The following is a 25749-nucleotide window of genomic DNA, read 5'->3' as shown; positions in this document are numbered from 1 at the left end:
TTCAGAGGTCTGTTGGAAATAGCAGAGGTCCACTATCTTTGGATAGCAAATCCTATTATACTGGACCATCTTATCCTCGAGGATTGCTGGAAGCTACAGTCCAACATCTGAAATTTCACTGTTACCAACCCCTGGTTGGGAAACACCCTGGCACGACTTGGATTGGGATCATATTAATTACACCATTATAGTGCTATTATTCCACTTTAATGGCTATGGTTGCATCCTATGTATTTTTTCTGGTATTTATTGCATACTAAGACTTCAAAGTGCCCTCTGGGTGAGCAGTCTAATCCCAGAAATCCCCGCACTCCATTCAACGTTGTCATAGCAGCTGAAGTGGAATAATAGCATGATAGCACTGTAGCAGCGTGTTAAAGCTCTGAGCTTCTGAACCTGCAGACCGAAAGGTTGCAGGTTTGAATCTGGGGAGTGGAGGGAGCGCCTGTTAACTCCATCCTCTTCTAACCTAATTCAAAAACATGCAAATGTGAGTAGATCAATAGGTACTGCTCCAGCAGGAAGGTAATCGTGCTCTATGCAGTCATGCCGGCCACATGACCTTGGAGGTGTCTACGGAAAGTGCCGGCTCTTCGCCTTAGGAATGGAGATGAGCACCAACCCCCCAGAGTTGGACACAACTAGACTTAATGTCAGGGGAAAACCTTTACCTTTACCTAAGTAGTGTGGGAAGAAAAGGAAAGCAAAACATAAGGATATAATAGTATAGAAGATGTGCTGTCGCAGGCTTTCATGGCCAGAATCACTGGGTTGCTGTGAGTTTTCTGAGCTGTATGGCCATGTTCCAGAAGCATTCTCTCCTGACATTTAGCCCACATCTATGACAGACGTCCTCAGAGGTAGTGAGGTCTGTTGGAAACTAGGCAAGTGGGGTTTATATATCTGTGGAAGGTCCAGGGTGGGAGAAAGGCAGGTGTGAATGTTGCGATTGGCCAGCTTGATTAGCACTGAATGGCCTTGCAGTTTCAAAGTCTGGCTTCTTCCTGCCTGGGGGGGGGGGGGGTCCTTTGTTGGGAGGAGTTACCTGGCCCTGACTGTTTCATGTTTGGAACTCCCCTGTTTTCAGAGTGTTGCTATTTATTTCCTGTCCTGATTTTAGAGTTTTTTTTCATACTGGTAGCCAGATTTTGTTCGTTTTCATGGTTTCCTCCTTTCTGTTGAAATTGTCCACATGCTTGTGGATTTCAATGGCTTCTCTATGTAGTCTGACATGATAGTTGTTAGAGTGGTCCAGCATTTCTGAGTTCTCAAATAATATGCTGGGTCCAGGCTGGTTCATCAAGTGCTTTGCTATGGCTGACTTCTCTGGCTGAATTAGTGCCTTTCATGTTCCTTGATTCATGTTTGGGCATTGCTGCATTTAAATACTGGCTAGCAGTATTTAGAAAACTCTAAAATCAGGACAGTAAATAAAGAACAACACTCAGAAAACAGGGGAATTCCAGACAAGAAACAATCAGGTGAATACTAACTCAAAGCTTAATGTTTATTATGGATTTTTTCATGATTGAACAATTTATGTCTATATGTATTTTGCCCATGATATTAAAACGTTAATTAATTGAACTGTGTATATTACGAGCATTGTTTAATCAGTGTTATAATAGAAATAGTTATAGTTACAGAACAACCTAATACTTATACAGAGATACAGTAGAGTCTTGCTTATCCAACCTCCACTTATCCAATGTTCTGTGTTATCCAACACAGTCTGCCTTTTAGTAGTCAATGTTTTTGTAGTCAATGTTTTCAATACATTGCGATATTTTGGTGCTAAATTCATAAATATAGTAATTACTACATAACGTTACTGTGTATTGAACTGCCTTTTCTGTCGGTTTATTGTAAAACATGATGTTTTGGTGCTTAATTTGTAAATTCATAACGTAATTTGATGTTTAATAGGCTTTTCCTTAATGCCTCCTTATTATCCAACATTTTCAAGTATTTATTTATTTATTTATTTATTTACAGCATTTATATTCCGCCCTTCTCACTCAGGGCGGATCACATTACACATATAGGCAAACATTCAATGTCTTTTAACATAGAACAAAGACAAGACAAACATGGCTCCGAGCGGGCCTCGAACTCATGACCTCCTGGTCAGAGTGATTCATTGCAGTGATTCATTGCAGCTGCTCTCCAGCCTGCGCCACTGCCCGAGCCAACATTCTGCCGGCCCATTTATGTTGGTTAAGCGAGACTCTACTGCAGGGGTCCCCAAACTAAGGCCCGGGGGCCGGATGCGGCCCATTGAAGCCATTTATCCGGCCCCCATGGCACAAGGGCAGAAGGGGGTTGGACTAAATGACCCAAGGGGTCTCTTCTTCTCTTATAACCATTATTATTATTATTATTATTAACATTGAGGCTGGGTGACCATCTGTCAGGGATGCTTTGCTTGTGCTTATGGTGCACAGAGGCAGAAGGGGGTTGGACTAAATGGCCCAAGAGGTCTATTCCAACCCTCTTTTTTATTATTATTATTATTATTATTAACATTGATTCTGGGTGGCCATCTGTCAGGGGTGCTTTACTTGTGCTTTCGGTGCACAAAGGCAAAGGGGGATTGGACTCAATGGCCCAAAGGGTCTCTTCCAACCCTCTTATTTGTTGTTGTTGTTGTTGTTAATATTTATTGCTTGGTGGCCAACTATAGTCCGGCCCTCCAATGGTCCAAAGGATCGTGAACTGGCCCCCTGTTTAAAAAGTTTGAGGACCCCTGCTCTACTGTATATAGGTATCTGATGAAATAAATATAAGAAACAATCAGGGCCAACTAATACCTCACGCCAAAGGATTCGTCCAGGCAGGAAACAGCCAGGCTTTGAAGCTGCACGCCCATTCAACTAATTAAGGTGGCTAATTGCACCATTCACACTTTCCCCAAGCAGACAAGAGTTCTTTCTCCCACCCTGGACCTTCCACAGATATATAAACCTCACTTGCCTAGTTTCCAACAGACCTCACTGCCTCTGAGGATACCTGCCGTAGATGTGGGCTAAACGTCAGGAGAGAATGCTGCTGGAACATGGCCCGGAAAACTCACAGCAACCAAGTATAAGATGCCATGAACCACTAAGAAAGCGCGCTCCCACTCTCTCCTTTCCCCCCTCCCCTTGGCGGAGCGCGTGCGTGACGTACTGAGACGTGCGCCGTTTCCATGGGAACTCCTTTCGACGCCTCGCCTCCGTTTGTTGCAGGAAAAGGAAGGGTATCGAAGGCTTCCCGCGGCAGGGGCGCGCGGCGCCGCTCCTGTCTCCATGGCAACCGCCCTCCGCGCGCCTGCGAAGCCGAGGCCCAGGCGCCGGCGGTTGCACGTTCAAGGCGGGAGGGCGGCCATGTCGCGGCGGCGCTCTTCGGCCAGCACGAAGCTGAGCTGCCGGCAGGACCAGGCACTGGGCTGCACCATGCGCGTCGTGCGGGAACTGGGTCCTACGGCGTTCGTCCTGCAGGAGCAGGAGGAGGGGGAGGAGGAAGAGCGCCTTCCCGCCGCGGAGCACAGGGTAGGGCCAGAGGAGTCCATGAAGGAATAGAGCAACCACATCCGGGACTCTGGAACCCTCGGGACAACCCTTGACCCGCTGTGGATTGTTGTCCTGCCTCCTTTCCGCGCAGGTGGAAAAGCTCATCTCGTGCGCCTTCAAGTCCCTTCTGACTTATGGAGGACCTGTCATTCCTTGGCGAGATTAGTTCAGAGGGGTTTTACCTTCATTTCCTCTGAGGCTTATTTATTTATCGTGTGAGAAGCGAATTGAGAACAGCTATATAAACCACAAAGTTAAACACTTGGCATTGTCCTAAATTTCCTTTGACCAGAAGCTGGCCACTTGGAGTGCCTCTGGTGTCCCTGTCAAGGAGGTCCTCCATTGTGCATGTGGCAGGGCTCAGGCTGCATTGTAGTCTGTGGTTTGCTCTTCTCCACACTCGCATGTCCTGGACTCCCAATTTGTAACCCCATTTCTTAAGGTTGGCTCTGCATCTCGTGGTGCCAGAGCACAGTCTGTTCAGTGCCATCCAAGGCTCCCAGTCCTGTGTGCCCAGGAGGGAGTCTCTCATCCGATCTCAGCCATTGATTAATTGATAAAAACATTGATTCTTATTGATCAATTATTAATAAGAACCAAAACTAATAAGAGCATCAGCCCTGGCCTCTACTACAAAGATAACCACAGAAGCCTAACCCTGCAAAGACACAGGTGTGTACTTTCCACCTACCGTAACTGTGAAGCCAGTAGGAAATTTAAAGTTAGATGGAAAGGCCAAGAGCTCGAACACTGTGTTGTCGAAGGCTTTCATGGCCGGGATCACAGGGTTGTTGTATGTTTTCCGGGCTGTAAGGCCATGTTCTAGAAGTATTCTCTCCTGACGTTTCGCCCACATCTATGGCAGGCATCCTCAGAGGTTGTGAGATATGGAGAAACTAAGCAAGGAATGTTTATATATATCTGTGGGAAGTCCAGGGTGAGGAAGAACTCTTGTCAGTTGAAACATTTACGCAGGCCTCCAACTGACAAGAGTTCTTCCCTCACCCTGGACTTCCCACAGATATATATAAACATTCCTTGCTTAGTTTCTCCATACTTCACAACCTCTGAGGATGCCTGCCATAGATGTGGGCAAAACGTCAGGAGAGAATACTTCTAGAACATGGCCATACAGCCCAGAAAACATACAACAACCCAGCTTGAACACTGTTTCCATCTTAAATATCTCAGTGTCACCTCAGATCGAACACTAACATTTAGGAAACACTATGAAAACCAAGCACAAAGTAGCTGCACACAATAACATCCTGCGGAAACTTACTGGCAGCGCATGGGGTACAGACCCAAAATTGATAAGAACATCAGCCCTGGCCTTGTCTTACTCAGCTACTCAGTTTGTCTGCCCTATTTGGCACATTCTGCCCACGCGAAGTAGGTGAACATAACACTGAATGAAACGTAGAATAATCACAGGATGTCTTAAAACTACACCTGTTGATATTCTTTATAAGCTACTTGGCATTGCCCCCCTGATATGCAATGGGAAGTTGATGCCAATTGAGAGAGAAATAATGTTGAACACTGCATAGCTATCAGCCTCCTCCCAGTAGACTCAAAGAAAAGTGCAATGAGAAGCACTACTCCTCTAAATGTCCCTCCAACAACAGCAAAAATATCTCTGTGGGTAGCAAAATTAGGTAGTCCCAACTGAATGGTCCCCCACAAGGTCTTCCTCCAGGGGCAAACCAAGAATGGGCAACTTGGAAGTCCCTGAACAGACTCAGAAGTGGAGTGGGCAGATCAAAAAACAATCTGGCTAAATGGCACTTACCGAGGAATCCTCCATCTTGTGCAAAACAAACAACTCAGCATCTGTATGCTTGCCTATAATGCCCTGCCTCATGCACAGAGGAAGAACTGTTTCAGTTTTGCCACAGAAGTCAATTATTCATCTTTAAGAGCATCTCTGATCCCATCTACACTGTCCATTTAAGTGTAATTTCAAACCAGTATTGAAGAAAGTGGTTTCACTCTGCAGATGACAACATAGGAAAGCCTGTAGCCAGTTCGAAGCCTGGATGGTGATTTCACAAACCACAAAGCACTGAGACACATTATAGGCTTACTTTCGTGTGGTTTTGTGGGAGTTTGTTGTCTGGCCACCACAGTTTGAAGCTCACTCCAAATTGCATTAAATGGTCAGTGTAGATGAGGCCATTGTTTAGAGCTCTTCCCTCCCAGATCTTCTCACCTAGTTCTTCCTCAGGCCGCACTCGGGATTTATATCTTGTGTCACCTCACAATCACTTTCCAAAATTAACCTTGTTTCTCATCAGGTCACACAACATTTAAATACCTATGTTCTATGTAGCCTTGGGTGGCAGGCAGATGTTTCCTTGGGGAGGGTGGCTACTTGAACATAATGTACTTCCTTGTCCATTGTAGTAAAGTACATTTCAGAGCCCTGTCATGCAGATTCAAAATGCAGCTGTCCTATATATGCTGTCCTAAGAAACAGTATTATGACTCTACCTGACTTCTGTTTCCCACTGAAGGATATATCCACATAGTTTCTGCTGCTGAATTCTATTCTCCACAGGGAAAATATCAATCCTTCCATCATCCATACCCACAAGGAGACAAGGCCAAAAAACCTGTGAAATGATTAGAGTTCTCAAGTACAAATGTATAACAGACTTAAAGCGCTCATAAAATAAAAATAGCATTTCATTTTTTCCATGAGTCATCTGGTTTTCTAGCATTTTGAGTTCATGTATCCTTTTGAAGTTTTTCAAGTTTTAGATAAATGTTCTGCTATAAATTAATAAATAAGTGGCATAATTAAATATTACAGGATGTAATGCTTTCAAGAAAAAGGATAGATTGTTTTAGTCAAAACAACAACCCAAAAAACCTGGGTTGGCTTATCCATGGATCAGTGTGAATACTGAATTGTTCTCAAAAAGGGAACCCTTCCCTTCTCTGAGTGGAATGGTAAACGGCATGAGCGGAACCTGTCCTGAGATAACCTAAAAGAAGCACTGAACCCCTCTACTCTCTCTTCCTTGGACCACTTCTGACCTTTTTGAATGGCTGGAACGGGAAATGGTGGTTATGGCCAGGGGCGGTTGGCCCCCTGGGGCAACATTGTTGCTTGCCTCTCTCTGTGGAAGACCCTCAACTTAGCCATGGGCTATACCAAATTTTGGCCCCAAAATCTGTCTTAAATGTATGCATGAGGTCATCTTATACATGAGTATGTACAATAGTTGTATCATTTTTACTGGGGAAACAAGTGTAATTATAAAAAAATGACTTGTTACTATTCTAAGCTCAATGAATACTTTATTATTTATTCATCTCAAAGAGGTAAGAATAAGTAGTATATATTATGTCCAGTGGCAAGACTAGAATAAATGCAATGATTCTAATTCAGCAAAAGTTGTGACAGGTTAATTGCATCTCACTTTAAAACATTAGATTTTAATCACAGTCCTATTTCCACTACCCACTGTAAATATTTGGCTCCTTGCCTCAGATTGGCCCTCTTCCATTGGAAGGGGTGAACTTGGAAAGCCTTGGCTTGTATCTTTTGCATCGTTTTTAAACTGGGGACCTTGAAAAATAGTAATATTGCATAAATTATCTGTAGGAATAATAGAAAGGTTTTCATTGACAACTCTAACTACATATACATCTTAATTCTTCTTTCATTTCCATTTTACAACACCAAATAATGTTAATGGTTTTCTTTTGTTTTGATAAAAGGTTTCCCTGGGGAACCCTCACTCATGCAACTGCTTAACATTTGTGAAAGAGAAGGACCTCTGTAAACATATCTGCTGGTAAACTAATTTTTTTTACTATGAAGCTTTGCCAATTTTGTTTGATAAAGTTTATTCTGTAGTCTTGGGGTCACACAGTTATTTAGGGTTTCTTTTTAAAAGTTAAGTAGAGAGACTGAAGAGCCAAAGTGACCCCAAGGGATAGATGGACACATGGGGCTTAGGGAAGGAAAGTGGATCCAATGATTTAAGGAGAAGGAGGAAGGGAGGAGAAGGCAGTGTGATATAAAGAAATGGGAAAGCGTCAGGTTAAAAAATAGTTTACTTATTGTTCTTCAAATTTAAATTAAGTTATCCCTTTTCTGTTTTACTTTCAGGTTATTGTTGAAAAAATTCAAACTTCCAAGAAACCATGAATGTAAGTACCAGGCAGTTTCATATTTTTATTTCCATGTTGTGGTTCAGTATACGATATGCTGATGGGATACCAAAGTTTTCCCCTATAAGGTCACATTTGGATCATTTTATGAGAGGGATTGGAAACTTAAGGGAGTCTTCAAGGGGTTCTTAGCAGATAGAACCCATTATGGCAGCCTCCCTGAAATGCTTGCGTCTAGTGATTCTCCTCCAACTGTGCCCTTAACAATGAGAAACCATGTTAGATTCAGAAGAGGCCTTCTTGCTGGATCAACTTCTAGATCACTTCCTATTGAGGAAAAGACCCTCTTGGATCTTGATTGAGCCTATATTCCACAGGGACAAAAAGAAAGTCCTCATAATTTAAAAAAATATTCCGGTGACCTGGAGAACTCTTAAAGACCACAAAACCAGACTTGAGAGTTTCATGCAGGCCACAGGGTGCACCTTCTCTACCCTAGGATTATGACATTAATTTGCATGAAGTCTTGTTTTTGTAGTTGCTTTGACATATATATCACAAAATGATATTTTCATAGTAGGGTATTGTCCTTCTCAAACCATAGCCATGTTCTCAGTGGATATCTAGGTTTGCTTCCTAAAGAGCGGAAATGTGTTAACACTTGGTTTGAAAAGTCAGTGGAATACCATATATAATGAGATGTTATCAGAAATTTTTAGTTTTGCATTTTTGTGCAGATGCTTTACAGGTTGGTCTTGTTGAGAGAGAAATCAACTATGTGCTTCAGCATCCACAAATTATTTCCCAACCCCCCAAAAATGTGGATTCCATTAAGGAGGTGCAGACAGATTCTTATGGGTACATTAAAAAAAAAGAAATTGATAATGAGGATGTATGCCCTATTTGCCAAGAGCCATTACTCAAGAAAATGCTTCCTGTCACATACTGCAGGTAAGTTACCTCTCTTATAAAAGTCAATTAATAGTGGAAAAGGAAAGAATATAAATTGCCCAATATTAACAACTTGATAAAGGTTCTGAGTTTTTCTATTTAATTTACCTTCCTGTGATCTTTAAAGCAGCATTTTAATTTGGATGGCTGTCAAGGAAAGGAAAACAGCATTCCTTAGAAAGTCATAGTAAAGTAAGGACCAGCCCTCGCCCAATGAACATACATGATTTGTTTGCTAAAAAGGTGCAGACTAGGTTAAATGATTTTTTGTGGTTTTCTACTAATAGACATAGACATAGATATATACATCAACTTTTATAGCTTTTTGTTTTCAAATTTCCCTGAGAACAACTAAGAGCAGAATTGATGATTTTCCACAGATACGGTTGTGGCAACAATGTGCACATAGTTTGTATGAAGATCTGGAGTGATCATCAGAAATTGTTGGAGAAAGATTCTTTGGTGAAGTGCCCTCTGTGCAGGGAAAATTTTGCGTCATTGAAAGTCATCTTGGAGGAATTCATAAACTGCAAGAGACATGTGACTATAGCAGAGAAAACGCGTCTTGACAAACATCTTGGAATCCCTTGCAATAACTGCAGAATATGCCCCATTGAAGGAAACTGCTACAAGTAAACATTTTAAAAGAGTTCTTTCCTAATGTCCTCACTGATCTGCGGTTTTTAACTTTGAATATGTTTTAATTATTTTTAACTGGGATTTTAAAAATACTGTTTATATTTAATCCTGTTTTAACATTTACATATTGGTATATTTTAAATTGTATGCTAATGTTTATATGTTAAGCCACTTTGAGTCTCTTTCGGAAGAAATAAAGCAGGGTATAAATAATAATAATAATAATAATAATCATCATCATCATCATCATCATCTGATATTTAACTATATTTAAGCCTAAAATGAGCAGGTCCAGTCCAAAGAGCTATTTCAGAGAGGTCTGAAGTCAGAACCCATGCTTGTTCTGGAATCAAGTCCTTTCTCTGAACTTGAAGGTCCAATGTCAGAGGAATATGAGCACAGACCTTTCTGAGGAGGCAAGGATGGGGAATCCAGCATTGGAACTTCTTTTCCAGGGTTTATACATTTAGAGGGCCAGATCTCCTTCCTCATGATCCTTAGCTTACTGTGCCAGGGATCTTGGGATTGCAGCACAAAGAAATATAATACATACAGATATAACTTTTGTGATTAAATTATCTTGTTCCAAGTCAATCAACTGCCTCGTCAATCTTTAGATAAATTATTCCTGGGGTAATTTTAATGGTTTTAGTTTAGATAGGAGTCCATACATTAGGAAGTAAGCTCCACTTGAACATGTGGGATTTGCCTCCTAGTAAATAAATATCAATATAATTGAGCCAATAGAAAGAAAGCTGCCTTAACTAAAAGCAATAACTACATCCCCATTTACTTGTGAGCTTGAACAATAGAAGCCTGTATAGCAAACACTTGTTTTAATAATTTTATTATATAAATGGCTATGTTAGAATTTTCTTACAGCATGGAGTTTTATAATTAACGTTCTAATTGATAATGCCTGCTTTCTTTCACAATGATGGAAAGTGGTTAGTTTTAATCAAAACAATCTTTAAAATCCCCTTTTAAAACATATAGAGAATGAGAGCAAAGGCAATGATAACAGGCTAGATAGTATCTCCTCCCAAAACAAATCAAGAATAACAATAAACATTTAAAAATGCTGGGGGGAGGACTATTACTCCCCCTAGCATGAGTTGAAGAAAGGGATTTAGTCTGTGTAAAAATCAAGCCTAGTTAATGCTCATAAGATACTGTCCATAAAATGTATTTTGAAGCTAGAGTGTTGCATTTTTAATTCTGACAGTCCATACAAGTCAATATCTCTTCATTTTGCCTACTAACTTTGTTTCCAATTGTAGGCAAGTTGGTATTAAATGAATCCTGCTTTCAGAATTCTTTGTTTTGGGGAGCTGAGATAACAAGGAATGAGATCCCATTGTTCTGAAAACTGCAAACTTAACTTTCGTTAAGAATGTCCAGTGTTTTAATGATAGGCTTCAAAAAGTAATGTACACTATCTTACTTGCTCAATGAATATGTAATGTAGATTTGTATGGGGTATTGTCCAGTTTGGCCTCACTGGGTGGTCTCTCTTACCGTGGTCGTTTTTTGTCACTGCAACAATTAACCATTATTATATTTTGTTTCAAGGTGTACTGTGTGTAATGAATACCACTTGTGTGACAGATGTTTCAGCAGCTTTTGTCATCCATCACATACCTTTGCTGTACGAGAGGTACAGTATCATTGCCACCTAGCTGCTTATCAATTTATCTTAATCCAAGAGTCAAACAAGAAAAGATCAATACAGGGATCTGTTGACTCATCCTATCAGATGGGCGTATGTGAATTATTTATAGGGTATAAAAATCAATGTTTATTATCTAAATTTTGCTAAGCAACATGAGCATAGAGAATGTGGCTGCAACCCTAAATGTACTAGGAACTAAGCCTTTTTCAACATAGCAGCACTTCATAAGTAATTTTGTATATAAACCGGGCATGACCAAGTTACCTTTTAGAAAACAGTTTCCAGAAACCTCCAGATAGCATGACCAGTGACTATGATTTCTGTTGAATTGTATGGGAACTATATTGTTTTGTCTGTCTGTCTGTCTGTTCGTCCATCCATAATACATACATACAAATATTATTCATGATCGTTATGACTTACATAGAGATCATGAAGAATATTTGTTACCTGAACCTTCTGGGGCTATTTTGTGTTTTGACAGCAGGTTTTGATTTCTTTATTTTTCATGCGTATAAAGATTAAAACTACAGGTATTTTAACTGTGTTTGAAAAAGCACTTGCTGACAACCCTCTTCAAGCAATTTCAGCAGCAGTTTAGATCTTGTATTACTTCTTTGCCATTCTATAGAAACGGAATCAAATATGGAGGCCAGTTGAACCTACACTAAAACTAGCAGCATTAGAAGAAAATCTTCGGAGTGTTAATTCAAACGAGATGTCTAAAGAGGAAAAGGGCAAGGAAAAGTACGGTGTAGTGTGAGTCTTTTGAGTCCATTTTAATCAAAAGATGTGATTCTTGTGATAGGGGGAATACTAGTAATTACATTTCATATCTTTTAATCTCAATGCAAATGTAGTATTTTAAGGTATATAAATGAGAGAAATGTGTGTGTGTGTGTGTGTGTGTGTGTGTGTATATATATATATATATATATATGAGAGAGAGATGGGTGGGGGGGATGTCACCAAACCTGTAGTCTTACTGAATTAAGCACTGTCGTACAATGTTTCACACTGATTGGTATCATAAAAAGAAAGAAGATAGGGAGTGAGAAAAGAAATCTTTTCCTTTTTCTTCCCCCCTTTTTTCCTTGTTTTTCTTTTCCTTCCTGTTCCTCCCTTTTTGTGCTGCAACAGACTAACAGGATACTTCTTTGATTGGTATCATATTAATGCTAATTAAGACCACGGGATGTGTAAGAAATACTGAATGAATATTACCTTCTGATTTCAAGGGCTTTTATTCATATTTAACCATAATCTTACATAAAAATCCAAACAAAGAAGGATAGTAGGGAAGATTAACTAATTCAGTATGATCTTGTATTTGCTTTTCAGGTTAAGTTGCACCCCAGTACAAATAATAAATTCATTGCCCACTGTGATGGTTAGGAAATGTAGCAGTTTACTTGGGCCAGGTTTGCAATGTAGACTCTGTTTGAAGGGTTTTTGCCTTGGTCAAGTTACAAGATTTTTGCCATGTCACCACAAGGTAAGTAAAATGTCAGTTTGAGTAGCTGCTTTTCTGCTCTCTTCCTAATCCTCTTTGTACTAACCATGCATGGTCACCTTGGCAACAATGCTTTTCAGCAGTGGCTGTTCACACATTTACCACATGTTTAGTCAGATTATGAAATAGTTTGCTCAAGTTTTGAAAAATGAAGTCATCATATAATAATAATAATTATTATTATTTTATTTCTTGACCGCCTCTCCTCATGGCTCGAGACGAGTTACAGCATAGTTAAAACATATCAACATTGTCAAAATTCTATACACATATTAAGTGTATTTCTATAAAAGGTACATATTAATACATATTTCTATAAAACATATGAAAATACACAGAGATTAAAACACAGGGCACGAGTTTAAAATTAATGATTATAAACTGGCGGGGAAGGCCTGTGTGCTACAATTTAAATAATTGCAACTGTCATAGAATAGGGTTTTTGTTGTGGAAGCTTTGGATGTGCACAGTATTACAGTTCGATTGATTGATAGATATCCCTTCTTTCTTTTCAATGGGACTCTATATAAATTAAATTAGTTGTGGAAAGGACAGTGTACAACGAATTCTGATTGCTGATATGCAAGGTCAGAAGATTCTGATTAACTCTATGGTGGATTGCCTTCTATGCTAGTACTTACTTCATTTTTCCTCTTTTAAGGAACAAAATTTCCCTACTAGAAAATGATTTGCTGATATAATTTTCTAGTAGGTCGCATTAGTATTAGTTGCCACAAAAGTGGCATGCAGGACATTTCAACCTATTTCAATGCACTATGAGCTTTCACTTATGCCTGAAAAAGATTTCTAACTTGTCTGTGGGTTACCACCCTTCATACCTGTTGAAAACACAATTTAGCATCATGTGAAAGGCAGAATACAAATTTGTGGACATCAAGCAGCAGGGGTTGAGAGAGGTTTCTAAATTAAAGGCCCCCGTGAACTTTAGGATTAACTAATACTAGACCAATGGTCAAATTTAAGTACAGTGGAACCTCTACTTAAGAATGTCCCAACTTAAGAGTGTTTAGAGTTAAGAGCTTTCACTTGGCCTGGGCTTCACTTTGACATAAGAGCAGCATTTTGAGTTAAGAGGTAGCACCAGCGCAAGAGTACAGAGCTTTAGGGCCTCAAGGGAGTTAGCCTCTGTGCCTCATGCCTCTTGCTCCTGTTTGCTTTGGGAGATTGCTGTCCGCTTTACTCTTGTTCACTTTAGGAGGTTGCTGTCCGCTTTGAGGAACTTTGGGTTGATTTTGTGTGGTTTTTATTCCTGGTATGTTTGGCTTCATGAAGAGAGAGGGGGGAGAAAGCAAGAGAGGGAAGAGGCTGGAATGAGTACAGTATGAAGAAAATGATTCTTCTGCCTCTTCACTTTGTGCTTCTGCCATTTTAAAGTTGATTTTTCTTTTTTATTCCATGTGAGTGTAAATTTATACATTATTTGTTATTTATATAATACATTTTCTTATTTAAAAACATGTCACAAAATTGGGCATGTTTGGGGGGCAAAATGGATTAATAGCATTTCAGTATAGAAGTTTGCTTTGGGATAAGAACATTTTGAGTTAAGAGCTTAGTCACAGAACACATTACGGTCTTAAGTTAAGGTATCACTGTATAAAGTATGTGTTTAATTTGTGAAGTAGTGTAACTTAACATTGCCCAAATTCGAACCAATAAGATTTATCTTCTAAATCATAATTTGTACATACAGTAATATCTTGACATATGAATGTAATTCATTCTGTGACCAAGGTCATAACTCAATTTGCTTATATGTCAAATCAAATTTCCCCATTGAAATGAATTGGAATATTAATCCGTTTAATTCCCCCACCCCCACCCCCCCAAAAAAACACCAATTTTTTAATTAAGTTATATACCTTCAGAATCAGGGAAGATGCTGGTGGCAGTGGAGAAGACTACTCTACCTTGCTCCCCCCCCCCCCCCACTTTTTGTCCTGGCTCCGCTTGTGATTGGTAAATCTGAAGCAGCTCCAAAGGCACGGAGCATAGGTTGCACAGTGGCTGAGCCGCTGCTTCCGCTGTCTTATCTATCTTCCCTCCCTCCCTCCAGCTCTTTCTTTCCTTTCCTTCCCTCCCCCTGCTCCTCTTCCCTCTTTTCCTTTTTTTCCTTCCCTCCATCCTGTCTTCATTGGTTCTACTGCTTGCGAGGAGGAGTCCTGTGTGCAAGGGAAGGGGACACACATGTGCTCTGGGTTTTTTTTGGGGGGGGGGCAGTGTGTGTGTGCTGGCTGCCTCCCACTTGTGTCTTTTAGGTGCTTTGTGAACTTTGTGAAGGCAGCTCAAAGAGCTTGTAACTCAGATCTCTGCTCGTATTTCAAAGCCAAAATTTGAAGCAGTGACAGCTCGTACCTCAGAAAACCCGACAGTAGGGATGCTCATAAGTCAACACTCCACTGTATATATATTGCCTACCAGAATATGCAGCTACATTTTGAGAATATATACTCTTTTATTTTCTTTTTTTAAAGGATGGAAAGTAACAAGAAACATATTGGTCTGTAAACCCAAAGATTACATGGAAGTTAGCAGAGGTTTTGGAATGCATCAGTTCAGTCATGGAATTTATCTGAGTTAAGGACTTCATGGCTATTTAAGTGTATTGATTTATGATCCCATTTGAGCTAATGCATTTTCCACAGTAAATTACTGTGTGTGGGCCTAATGCTCCTAAGATAAGTAGATTTGGGTTATTATTCCAGTGAGACCATTTATATTATGCCTGATTGTCTTACAATGTAAAAGGATAATCTGTCTTCTGCTAATAGTTTCTTGGGATTCATATCCAAAATACTTGATTAAGAGTTTATTCATTGGAAAAATGAGCATCTTTAGGATTAAAAAATACTGAGATGCTGTCACTTATTGATGTATATTTTTCCTCAGTTCCACAGGAAATGCATTGACAATTGGTTGTTCAAAGACAATGCCTGCCCCATTGATGGACACATTGTCTATAATCCATTAGCCTGGGATAATCTACAAACCAAAGATAAAGTAAATTTGTCAGCATCTGAAGGAGAGATTAAGCAAGCAAAGCAGTCAGATCAGGATCTTTTCATCCCAGGCACCAGATTGCTTTCAAGGCCAATGAAGCCTGGTCCTGTCCTTAAGAAGACTCAGGCCAGACCTGAAGAATGTTGTAAAGAAACAAAAAGCCAAACAGATTTGAAGCCAAATTTAACACTGAATGGGTTCAGCTACAATTCTAAAAGAGACTCTGGCTTCAACCTGAACAGCATTCAAAAGGCCAGAAATCTGAAGTTTTCAAGATACTTTAAGGGTTTGGCTCTTATTCCAAAACCTGCTGCTATACAGAACCCAGTTGCCAGTGGTTTAAGAGGTTTATCTATAAATGGGACTTCACATTAAGATTGTGATGCTTTACACATTTACTTGAGAGTCAGTCCCTCTTTTGAGTAAATGTATGGAGGATCAATACTAAATAGTATTTTGTTTTTATCAACATTTAAAAGCCTCATCTGTTAGTATGTTTAACTCTTTTAACAGCTTTAACAGCTTTTAGTTTATCTTCTAGAAAATTATGTCAGGCTACATGATGCTTGTCTGAAATATAAATTAAATTTGCCATGAATGTGTACAGTTATTAGAAAAACTGACTTTGTAAATGTGTGTTTGCCATTATCCTGTAGTCTCTAAAGAGATATAAAATCACTTGATTTAAATTTAAATTTCTCTGTTCATGGGACATAATGAATAAAAATGTTATCTCCAGAAAAAAAGAATATTGTAATTTAAAGCTTAGCTATAATGGCATTGAAATAACAGGCATGCATTTAATGATAGATGGTTGTCTGAGAATGAGCTGGCAAAAGACTACATATAAATGCAAATAGGAAAGCCCAATGTATTTTGGCATTTCCTTAACAGTAATGAACAACATATAGCAAATTATGCATAAACTGAATAGTATAGGTTTACAGGGTTCAGATAACAAGAGCTTTCAAACTGCCAAGGGAAGAGACATTCCTCGAAGAGCTAAGATCTAGTGTGTTATAAACAGCCAAACAAAAGGATATTTGGGGGATTGGTAAGCCACATATGGAAACTCTGCATATAGGGCAGAATATCCCCATTTTGTTCACTAGAACTTTTTTGTGTGTGTCAGGAGTGACTTGAGAAACTGCAAGTTGCTTCTGGTGTGAGAGAATTGGCTGTTTGCAAGGATGTTGCTTAAGGGACACCTGGATGTTGGATGATTTACCACCCTGTGAGAGGTTTCTCTCATGTTCCCGCATGAGGAGCTATAGCTGACAGACAGGAATTCACCCTGCTCCCTGTATTTAAACTGCCCACATTGCAGTCAGCAGTCCTGCCGGCACAAGGGTTTAACCCATTGTGCTACCAGGGGCTTCTTCACTGGAAATGACTGAAGTAAACTCTTGTGTTCCTGCAAGAGTTATTATTCATTGGATCATCTGAAAATAACTTACTAACAGACTACTCATATTCATTTTCTGGCAAGTGCTGTGTTCTACATGAGCCCTAGGGACTGGGATCAAGATTATATCGAGGGCTGAGAATTAAAAAGTAGAAACAACTACTTCAGGAAGCTGACCTCTGCTTTTTCAGATTTCTGGTAATTTATTTTCATTGCAGCCAAAATAGGATTACTGTATACAAGTTCCCCTTTCACATTTTATTAACTCCCTAATGCTATTAAGTGAATCCTGGGCTGTCCTGTTCCTCTAAAAAGCAATGGCTTTTGCCTTTTCTTATTAGGTCTCTTCATGCTCCTGAGTTATCGGATATGTATGTTAACATTTGGAGGGTTTGTGAAGACAAAAGCTGAAATAGGTTTGAAATTTCCATGTATTTGCCAAAGTGACATGGAGAACTGACTCAACAGTTTGCTTGTACAGTTGTGAGACTTCTCTTTTTTCTCACATATTTTTTCACATATGCGGTGAATGTATTTCTTGTACATTCAAATTTTTGGAAGATGCAATAGCTAAAAGCATACAAACACAGTAGCAAAACCAATTTATTTGGCCAGTGGCAACATCCTTGCTTTTATTTTCATCATGTTAGTAAAATTACATGACTGTGCTTTCACTTGTTATTAGCAGTGATATATCTATTTGGGCCATGAGTTAGTCAGATGACCTGTGAAGTACTGTATGTTTACAAGAGAAAGAACTCTTACACGCACTGCTGCTGTCACATCTACTACAACTCTCAAAAAGGAAATTTATTTCATAAGCACATTATATTTCATTCTGAGGAAGAGGCATAACCCACGTAATGTAAGCTGGAATAGTTTCAGGTGAAGATATTCCAGAAGAGCACATGGAAGTTTTCTTCCACAGGTATGATGACTCTTAGATCTGAAGCCTCAAGTACTTACATGAACAAAAGAGTTTAATGCACTATGGAGATTGCTCCAGTTTTAACATGGACACATGTATGCATGCCATCTTTAAAGTTCAGATATTTTAGTTCAAATTCACATTGACATGTTATTCCATCACTGGGCATAGACAAGGTCCCTCTATATATACCAAAGTGGGTGAGAAGTCACTTTGTGGCATTGCTGATAAGATGGCACAAAAACGCTTTTTAACTTTTAGGGGTGGGGTTAGCTGTCTTCAGCCCCTGTATCGGGATGAAGACAGGATTAAAAACAAACAATAAAAATAGATGTACTCTCAAGAATGAGTTCTGCTATACACATGTGAAACATGCAGGTTCTGACTACATGGTAGGGAAACTAGTTGAGATATATAAATGGTTGCCACCACTTATACAACAAACTCTAATTTGAAGTCGGGCAGTGGAGAAATGAATCTATCAATTCCATCACCGAGTACTAATATAGGCAACCAATTTTATACATTTTATCAAAAGATAACATATTTGTCTACTCCTGTACTCCAAGGAAAATATCAGCAAAGAAGTGAGTTATGGTGTTCTTGTAGAATAGAATCAATCAAGCAGGACTTTCTGATCCATGAATGACTTTAAAAGTATAAGTAGCATTTGTGTTTGGAAGAAACCCTAATGAACTCAGTAGCCTTTCTGCATGCTTTTGGGTATAGCGTTACCTGGTAAATCATATTCACATTTTATGTGCAATTTTGAGTATTGCTAATTTGAACTGCTTGGGAACAGAAGAGTTTTTAATTTTGAAATATATGTGTATACATGATGATATATCTAGGAAATGGGGCCCAACTCAATTCATATAGGTAAAGGCAAAGGTTTTTCCCTGACATTAAGTCTAGTCGTCTCCTACTCTGGGGGTTGGTGCTCATCTCCATTTCTAAGTCAGCATTTTCCGTAGACACCTTCAAGGTCATGTGGCCGGCATGACTACATGGAGTGCCGTTACTTCCCATCGAAATGGTACCTATTGATCTACTCACATTTGCATGTTTTCACACTGCTAGGTTAGCAGAAGCTGGGGCTAACAGCAGGAACTCATCCCGCTCCCTGGATTTGAACTGCTGACCTTTCAGTCAGCAGGTTTAGCAGCTCAGAGGTTTAACCCGCTGAGCCACCGACGTTTCATATGTTTCATACACACCTTATAGACAAATTAGATAATTTTATATGCATATTTTATTTTATTTTTTGCAAAAAAAATAAAGTTTGTGTATATTGAACCAACCTCAGCCTACAACACATAATGTGGACAATTTAGCATTTTGGAGGATTTCAGATTTCCGGGTAAGGGATGCTTAACCTGTATTAATGAAAGTACAATGAGGTACATTCATGTCTATGTAGGAATTTGCTAATAAAAAAATAATAAAAGAGCCACAAAACCCAAACCAGTTTTTAATATTTTTTATTATATTCACAAGCTCTTTTAACATCTTAAAAATTTTAAGATAACACTATAGCAGTAGATCCATTGGTACCATAGTAGTTACACAAACATGGAAAGCTATCCAGACTGAATAGAAAAATGTAGAAACATTTTTGTTAAAAGTGTGGGCTACAAAATCTCAGAAAACTGGAATGAAAATTAAAACAGGATTTGAAGTGTAACAATGTGGTGCTTTGTTACCCATATTTACAGCTTAACTCCCAACAAGTGTTGTTTTGGGATCAGTTGGGCTGGAACTAGTATTAATAGGAGTTGTGTGCCTTAATATTGAAAGCTGCAGGGTTTTTTTTTTATTCTTCCGGTTCTCCATGTAATATTTAGTACTGATATCTAGTACTAGAACACATAACATCTAGTATCATGAGCAAGGGTTGTTCATTGTGAGGATATACACTTGTACACACAAACGGAAACAGTTGAAATGAAGGATCATAAGGAGCAGAGATTTGAAAAAGTTACTCTTTGGAATTGGCTTTCAGGCTGGCCAATGTTCCTGCTGATTGGTGAACTTATGGAATTGTTCAGAAAAATAACTCTTCCAAGCTCAGGTCAAGGCCAATGGAGGATGGACCATGTAGTCACGTGGATGTTAAATGGCCAAGAATTCCTTAGACCTGTTCACAACAATCCAGTTTGGATTATATAGTACTAGACCAATGTTTGTCAACTATTGGTCCTCCAGATGTTTTGGATTTTACTTCCTAGGATCTCATTATTAGCCATACTGGCAGTCTTCTGGAAGTTGAAGTTCAAAGCAGTTGGAAGTTCAAAAGTTGAGAACCTCTACACTAGATGTTACCAGATACAACAGCTTTCAATGCTTGCAAAACAGCTCCAGTAATATCTAATTCCAGATCCCAACAACAACAGCTTTTATAACTGGGGTCTTAGGCAATTTGTGATTTTGAGCTATAGTCCTATACACTTATGTGGAAAGTACGTCCCATTGAACTGAACATGGTTTCCTTCTCAGTAGACATATATAGGACTACACTGTTAGCATGCACAGAAGAGAAAGACTTCTGAATCCAACCACTAACATGTAAAAATATTTTTGTACAAAGATTGTGTATTTGCTGATGTACCATAAACTTGTGCTTTAAAGTTACATTGAGGAATAGTGTGTCACCAAGTGGGAAATGTACAAACTGTTGACAAATCCTTCAAATCTGCAAAGTTACTTCAAACGTCAACTGGCAAAACTTTTTGGTATAAAATTTAACAACTGGAATTATTTCAGAAATACTGATTTTGAAATGATGGAATATAAAGTGTTGGGATGGTTTCAGCTGCCTACTATCAATAATCCCTTTAGTATCCGTAAAAATATAAAACTGCAAGGTTTCAATGCAAGAGTTTCATCTGCTTTAAAAATATTTGTGTATTCCAAATGTTTTAAATGTTCAGTGCAACTGAACTCAATTCCAAAATGCCATACAATTTGAGGCAAAGCTATCATTTTCTAAGACTGAAATGCTAACATTAAGATTTATTTAATTCACGGTCTTCCATATATTACCCCAAAACTGTGCTTAGGATGAGGCTGAAATTTCAATCTCTACATTCTCCAGAGTCAATGTGTGACAGACAACTCATTTCGGCATGTTCAACAATTAAATGATAAGCGTCTTCCTGGACTGTGCCAGGAGGCTGCATTTGGTTGCAGTTACATATCTGAAAAAACATGAAAATGTATAAACTATATCTGTGCAACTCAGCAAGAAGTCTTAGGGTATGCTAGCGCTGTAGGATCAAACTCAAGAAATGGGAGAAAGGTTGCAAATTTACTCTATGTGGTCAACAAATGCTGTCTGAGTTTACCCCAACCTTAAAAGACAATTTTCATCCAAATTAAATTATGCTCCTTAAGCACACACATTAAACATACTGCTTCTTCTTTCAACATGTGTTTTGGTAGAATAGGAATAAGACAAACACAGAAATAGTCATCTGCAAAAGCATTGCGTTCCACTCCAGTTTATCCCTAAGAGACCACATGTAAGTAGGCAGTCCATAGGAATAGTGTTTTAATTTTTCCAACTGGAAGGGGAAAAAAATCAGTTTAAAAAGCTGTTTTTGGGTTAACAGTAAATTGGATTTTAATTACTACTTACATGCAATATCCCAGAAATGAAACACTCTCCCACCAAGAAAAACGAATCAAGTGTCTCATAACAAACTCTTTTGGCTAACAGAAAATGTGTGCAGAAATTTTGTTAAGGAGCCCTGAATGGTAGATACATTATGAAGAGAAATTTCAAATATTTGGAAATTTTCAGTGATTGCCTGACATCACCCACAAAACACAAAGCAAATTTTGAGTTAAAAATAAAACGATAAGCTAAAAAGTTATCAGAACTATCTAAAAAAAAGCGAAGAGACAACCATTTGAACCCTGGACATTTGGGACTGCACACCACAGTGCCTCATTTTCATGTTTCTGTTTTGACAGTATAACAAAATAGTTTTGAATTAAAAATGATAGCAATTAACAATGACCTCTCTGCAAATCATTTACTGAGAAGCAGGATAGTTCAGTGGGGTCAACTCTCAAGTTATATGGACTTTGTAACCTTCAAATGATTCCGAATGAATAAAACTAATAATATTTGCCCATACCTGCTATATAGCTTGATTTTAAGTAATTGTTCCGAAAAGAGAGAGTAGAATCAATACCATCAGATTAAATAAGATATACTTTGAAAGTATCCTTTGTGCTTTCTTAATTATATTGCAAAATTTCAAATGTTGTGAAAATTTCAGTATGTCAGGTTCTATAGTAAGAATAAAATACTTTTCTTATTTTTTTCTGTTAGCCAAAAACATCAATAACAAAATGAACACTTAGTCCTGAAGCCTTTATGACTTTCATCTATATATTTTCTTAGTTTTACTTCATGCAATCATTTTCTTTTGGTAACTGTTTTCAACTCTACAATAAATTCTACTTCAAGAATGGCTGTTGTCCTATAGGCCAGACTCACAGCTTACCCATCTCATATTCAGAAATGCCAATAGGTAGTCCCTGAACATCTTCGTAGTGCACAAATTAGATCAGGACCCACACAGTGTGCAGACAGACAGACACAATGTGGATGGTAATCCAGTTGGGGAAACATGTTTGCCATGATTTGTAGGAAGGTACCATCTTGCTTGCAGGAGTGTGCTCAGAAGAAACTCATTCACTCAGTTTCATTCCATCTGTAACACAAGCAGGCCATATAGAATATCGACTCCTTAGTCCCGGCAATTTCACAATTGTACTCACTACTTTCACTTCTGTCTTCCTAGAGTTCGTTTCAATTTTTGAAAGACACCAAATGAGACAATGAAGCTTGGTGCCAGGGCTGGAAAAATGTAATCCTTCAGATTCCCATCAACTCCAAACAGCTTTGCTAACAGTCAGCTATGTTGGGTGTGCACCATATATTCTACAATCTTGTTCTATGCTATGTTTCAAAAATAGATCCCATCTGAAATATGGGAAGTTGAGCATTACACAATTCAGATTAGTAACACCATTGTTGTCTACACTGCAAAGGTGTGGGGCAGAGGGCACGACACCAGGCTCATGAGGCAGGAAGGGCACATGTTTCACTCTTGCTCTCAAGTTAAGCAGTTTGGACCCTTAGATCTTAATCTATGTCAAACTGATGAACAAGCAGATTCCACTGAAATCTGCTTCCAGTGAAATGTGTTTAGGATTGTGGTGTCAAAGACAGAACATACCAGACAAACTCAACACAAGTTCTCTGTAGGACCTTTTCTATGCCATAAGAAATGCCCATTCATGGGGAGATGACTTCAATCAGTCAGTCCATTAATCCAGCAACTGTTCCAAACCTGATTCCCTAAATATTGTCAAACCAAAAACTTCAGTATCCTTTATCACAGTCTATTTTGGCTAGACATGATCTTTCCAAGCCATACTAGGAGTTGACAAGGCCTCAGAATGGGGCCTTCTGTATGCAGTTCATGTGCTCCACTCCTGAGCTATGGCAGTTCTTCACTTTCACTTTGCCCTTTCAATCGGCTTGACAGGAGATTAGGAAAATAGCATAATACAAAATTAGCCTCACAAGGCCAATTTGGCCATGCAAAAAGTAAAATTTGGATATGGCTACATTTACTCAGATCACAGTTATGTCCAACAGTTTTCCAATGGAACATTTCATAAGCAACAATGGACTTAAGACGAGTGCCAAAGCGAGCAAAAAAAAGAGGAGGCACATATTCAAATTGCTTCAGAATAACTCTTTTTCTTTTAAGGCTATGAACTAGTACAGGGCATCCAGAGGAAATGTTTTCTACAACGTCATCCTTTGGGCCACATTTACAATAATATGTATCTTGGACATGGAGGGCCAGGTATGCCCCAATTGCATCAGTGCAAATCTATTTCTCCTAAAAGTGGAGTGCAATTTGGCTCAATAAATACTAGAATAGCACATGATAAGCAGACACCTGCACATTTAATAACATTATCTGCATAACAAGTCCCTGATTTCCCCCCTACTCTTGAACAACACACAGAAACTGATACAGTAGTATACAAGATGTCAAAGAAGTGTTCATTTCAGCTGAAAATGGCAGCTTCCATCTTGTTACACATCATGACATTGTCATCAAAAATAAGATAAATATCAGACAAATTGCTATCCCATGTGCTCTTCCCTTTGATAATGCAATCTAGCTTCAGTAGTGCTTCCTTTTTCCCAGATGTCAAATTCCAGACCAGGCAAGGGGAGATGTACTCTTAAGAATATACAAGCTGCCCATAGATCTTATGCCAGAAAACCATTGCTTTCTTTTAAAAATCTCCTGCTCAAAATTACTGCACACAGCAAGAAGAACTGGTTTCCTAGAAACTCCCTACCACGCTCTTGTGAAGGTGTTAATTTGTTCTGCTCTTTATAAGATATTGTATTTTCTCCAGTTCTGGTTGTTTCTCTTAAAGTGAACACTGCAAGTTTATAAACAGAAAGTGAAGGGTGGAGGAAATTTCACAGCATACCATACAAGCCAAAAGAACAGAGGTGTCAGTTTATTGGAACCAGTGGTTTCTCCTCCCGCTTTTTCCAGACATTGGTTTTGCTCTCTCTCTTTGACAAGGGTGGTCTTGCCCGTTTCTTGGCTGGAGGAGGGCTGGCCTTCTGCTCTTCTGCCACTGTGTCCTTCTTCTCAGGTATCTCTTCTGCTTGCTGGCCTATAGCAGGATCACTCCCTCCATCCGGCATATGCTTCACTGTCTGATCCTCTGGCGTGCAAACTGTGGTTCCACTTTCGCTACTACTCAGATCCAAGTCTTCCAAGTAGAGGACCTTGGAATGCTGTACGCTTTTAATGAATGTTTTCTCTCGCTCCAGTTTCCGACTGGGATTATGTTCATTCATATCCACTCCAGAGTCCAAGCTAGTATCATTGCTCTCTGTCTTCCTGCCCTGTCTTCCTGCTCTGTCTTCATTGATCTTCTTGAGATCAATGAATGAATGCCTCACTTGAGCTATCGGTTTGCCATCCAGGGACACAAACCATGCTCTCGGATGTGAAGACGGTTTCCCCTTCGATAGTTCCAGTAAGGTTTGCTCAGATATTCCTTGAAGCTCTGATGAAAACGGAGTCATTACAACAGCTTCATTTAGTGTTCCTGGGACAGAAACCGACTCCAACAAGCTATTTGTGTAACGTCCCCAATTTGCAGCCTGAGGAGACAGGCCTTGTTGCCTGTCTAATGCAGCTGTTTCATCTCTGGAAGTTGGCACCTGAAGGTGAGAATGCACTGGCATTTTGGGTAATGTCTGAGTGTAGCCTTCCCGACTCAGGGGCTCCATCATTGGGCTATAGATTAATTGTCCTTTTCTTGGCAAAGTAGCTGACTTGGCAGCATGCAACTGCTCTGGGGTATTGAAAAGATCTGCTGTTTGAAGAATGGCAATGGGTTGACTATAAATATGCATTAACTGGTCTGGGAGGACCGAAATCCCATACATTTCCCCATTGGTTGGGAGATATAGGTTTGGTTCTTGCATGTCTCCAGAGGGTGACATGCCTCCATTGGTGTGGTTGGCTGGCTGTAAATGCCTCACTGCCATGTTGGGTTCCAAGGAATGGGGTGAGCTCCTGTGAAGGGTATTCTTGTCACAGGGCTGGAATGAAGCATCTTCAATGTAGATTTTAAAATTATCATGGCTTCTCCTCTCTTCACCTTCCACTGACGTCCCTCTCTGAGGGCTGTAAGAGGCTATTCTTGAAGAATAGAACTGAGATTTGGCCTCTGGTTTCAGTGACACCTTGGCAATCCCAAGGTGGTTCATGTGACTTGTTGATGTTGTCTGATCTTTTCTTAAGATATCCAGTTTAGTGGTGTTTTTCCTTCTCTTTTTTGACCAATGACATTTATCCCTAAAGAAAGAAGGGAAGG

General features: G+C 39.3%; 2 protein-coding genes and 1 long non-coding RNA gene across 8 annotated transcripts in view; 2 read left to right on the top strand and 1 right to left on the bottom strand.

Moving 5' to 3' along the window:
• Window positions 1–25749, top strand: part of LOC103280023 (uncharacterized) — a 1071411-nt gene that overhangs the window by 741617 nt on the left and 304045 nt on the right. The gene's annotated exons all lie outside the window — the stretch shown is intronic.
• Window positions 3154–19269, top strand: zswim2 (zinc finger SWIM-type containing 2). Of its 2 annotated transcripts, none has more exons than XM_062963453.1 (9): window positions 3154–3530; window positions 7281–7357; window positions 7675–7715; window positions 8414–8627; window positions 9008–9259; window positions 10839–10923; window positions 11570–11685; window positions 12280–12433; window positions 15362–19269. In XM_062963453.1, the coding sequence occupies exons 1-9, from the start codon at window positions 3288–3290 to the stop codon at window positions 15845–15847; spliced, it is 1668 nt and encodes a 555-aa protein (XP_062819523.1). In that variant the 5' UTR covers window positions 3154–3287; the 3' UTR covers window positions 15848–19269. The 2 variants fall into 2 exon arrangements, with proteins under 2 accessions (XP_062819523.1, XP_062819519.1); XM_062963449.1 differs by having other exon boundaries at window positions 3156–3530; window positions 11570–11697.
• fam171b (family with sequence similarity 171 member B) overlaps window positions 19271–25749 on the bottom strand; it is a 54603-nt gene continuing 48124 nt past the window's right edge. For all 3 annotated transcript variants that reach the window (XM_016998221.2, XM_016998222.2, XM_062963444.1), the window contains exon 8: window positions 19271–25730. In XM_016998221.2, coding sequence (XP_016853710.1) covers window positions 24368–25730 — 1363 coding nt within the window. In that variant the 3' untranslated portion in view covers window positions 19271–24367. The remainder of the gene's footprint in view (window positions 25731–25749) is intronic.

The sequence above is a fragment of the Anolis carolinensis genome, chromosome 1 (genome assembly GCF_035594765.1).
Source record: "Anolis carolinensis isolate JA03-04 chromosome 1, rAnoCar3.1.pri, whole genome shotgun sequence".
Taxonomy (NCBI): domain Eukaryota; kingdom Metazoa; phylum Chordata; class Lepidosauria; order Squamata; family Dactyloidae; genus Anolis; species Anolis carolinensis.
This window is presented reverse-complemented; position numbering and strand designations above follow the sequence as displayed.

Bases quoted from the DNA above. Each gene is read 5' to 3' on its own strand.
- zswim2 (XM_062963449.1), top strand. From the start codon at position 3,288: ATGGCAACCGCCCTCCGCGCGCCTGCGAAGCCGAGGCCCAGGCGCCGG. The intron at 7,716-8,413 runs GTAAGTACCAGG...ATTTTTGTGCAG, and splicing joins ACTTCCAAGAAACCATGAAT to ATGCTTTACAGGTTGGTCTT. The intron at 10,924-11,569 runs GTACAGTATCAT...GCCATTCTATAG, and splicing joins ATACCTTTGCTGTACGAGAG to AAACGGAATCAAATATGGAG.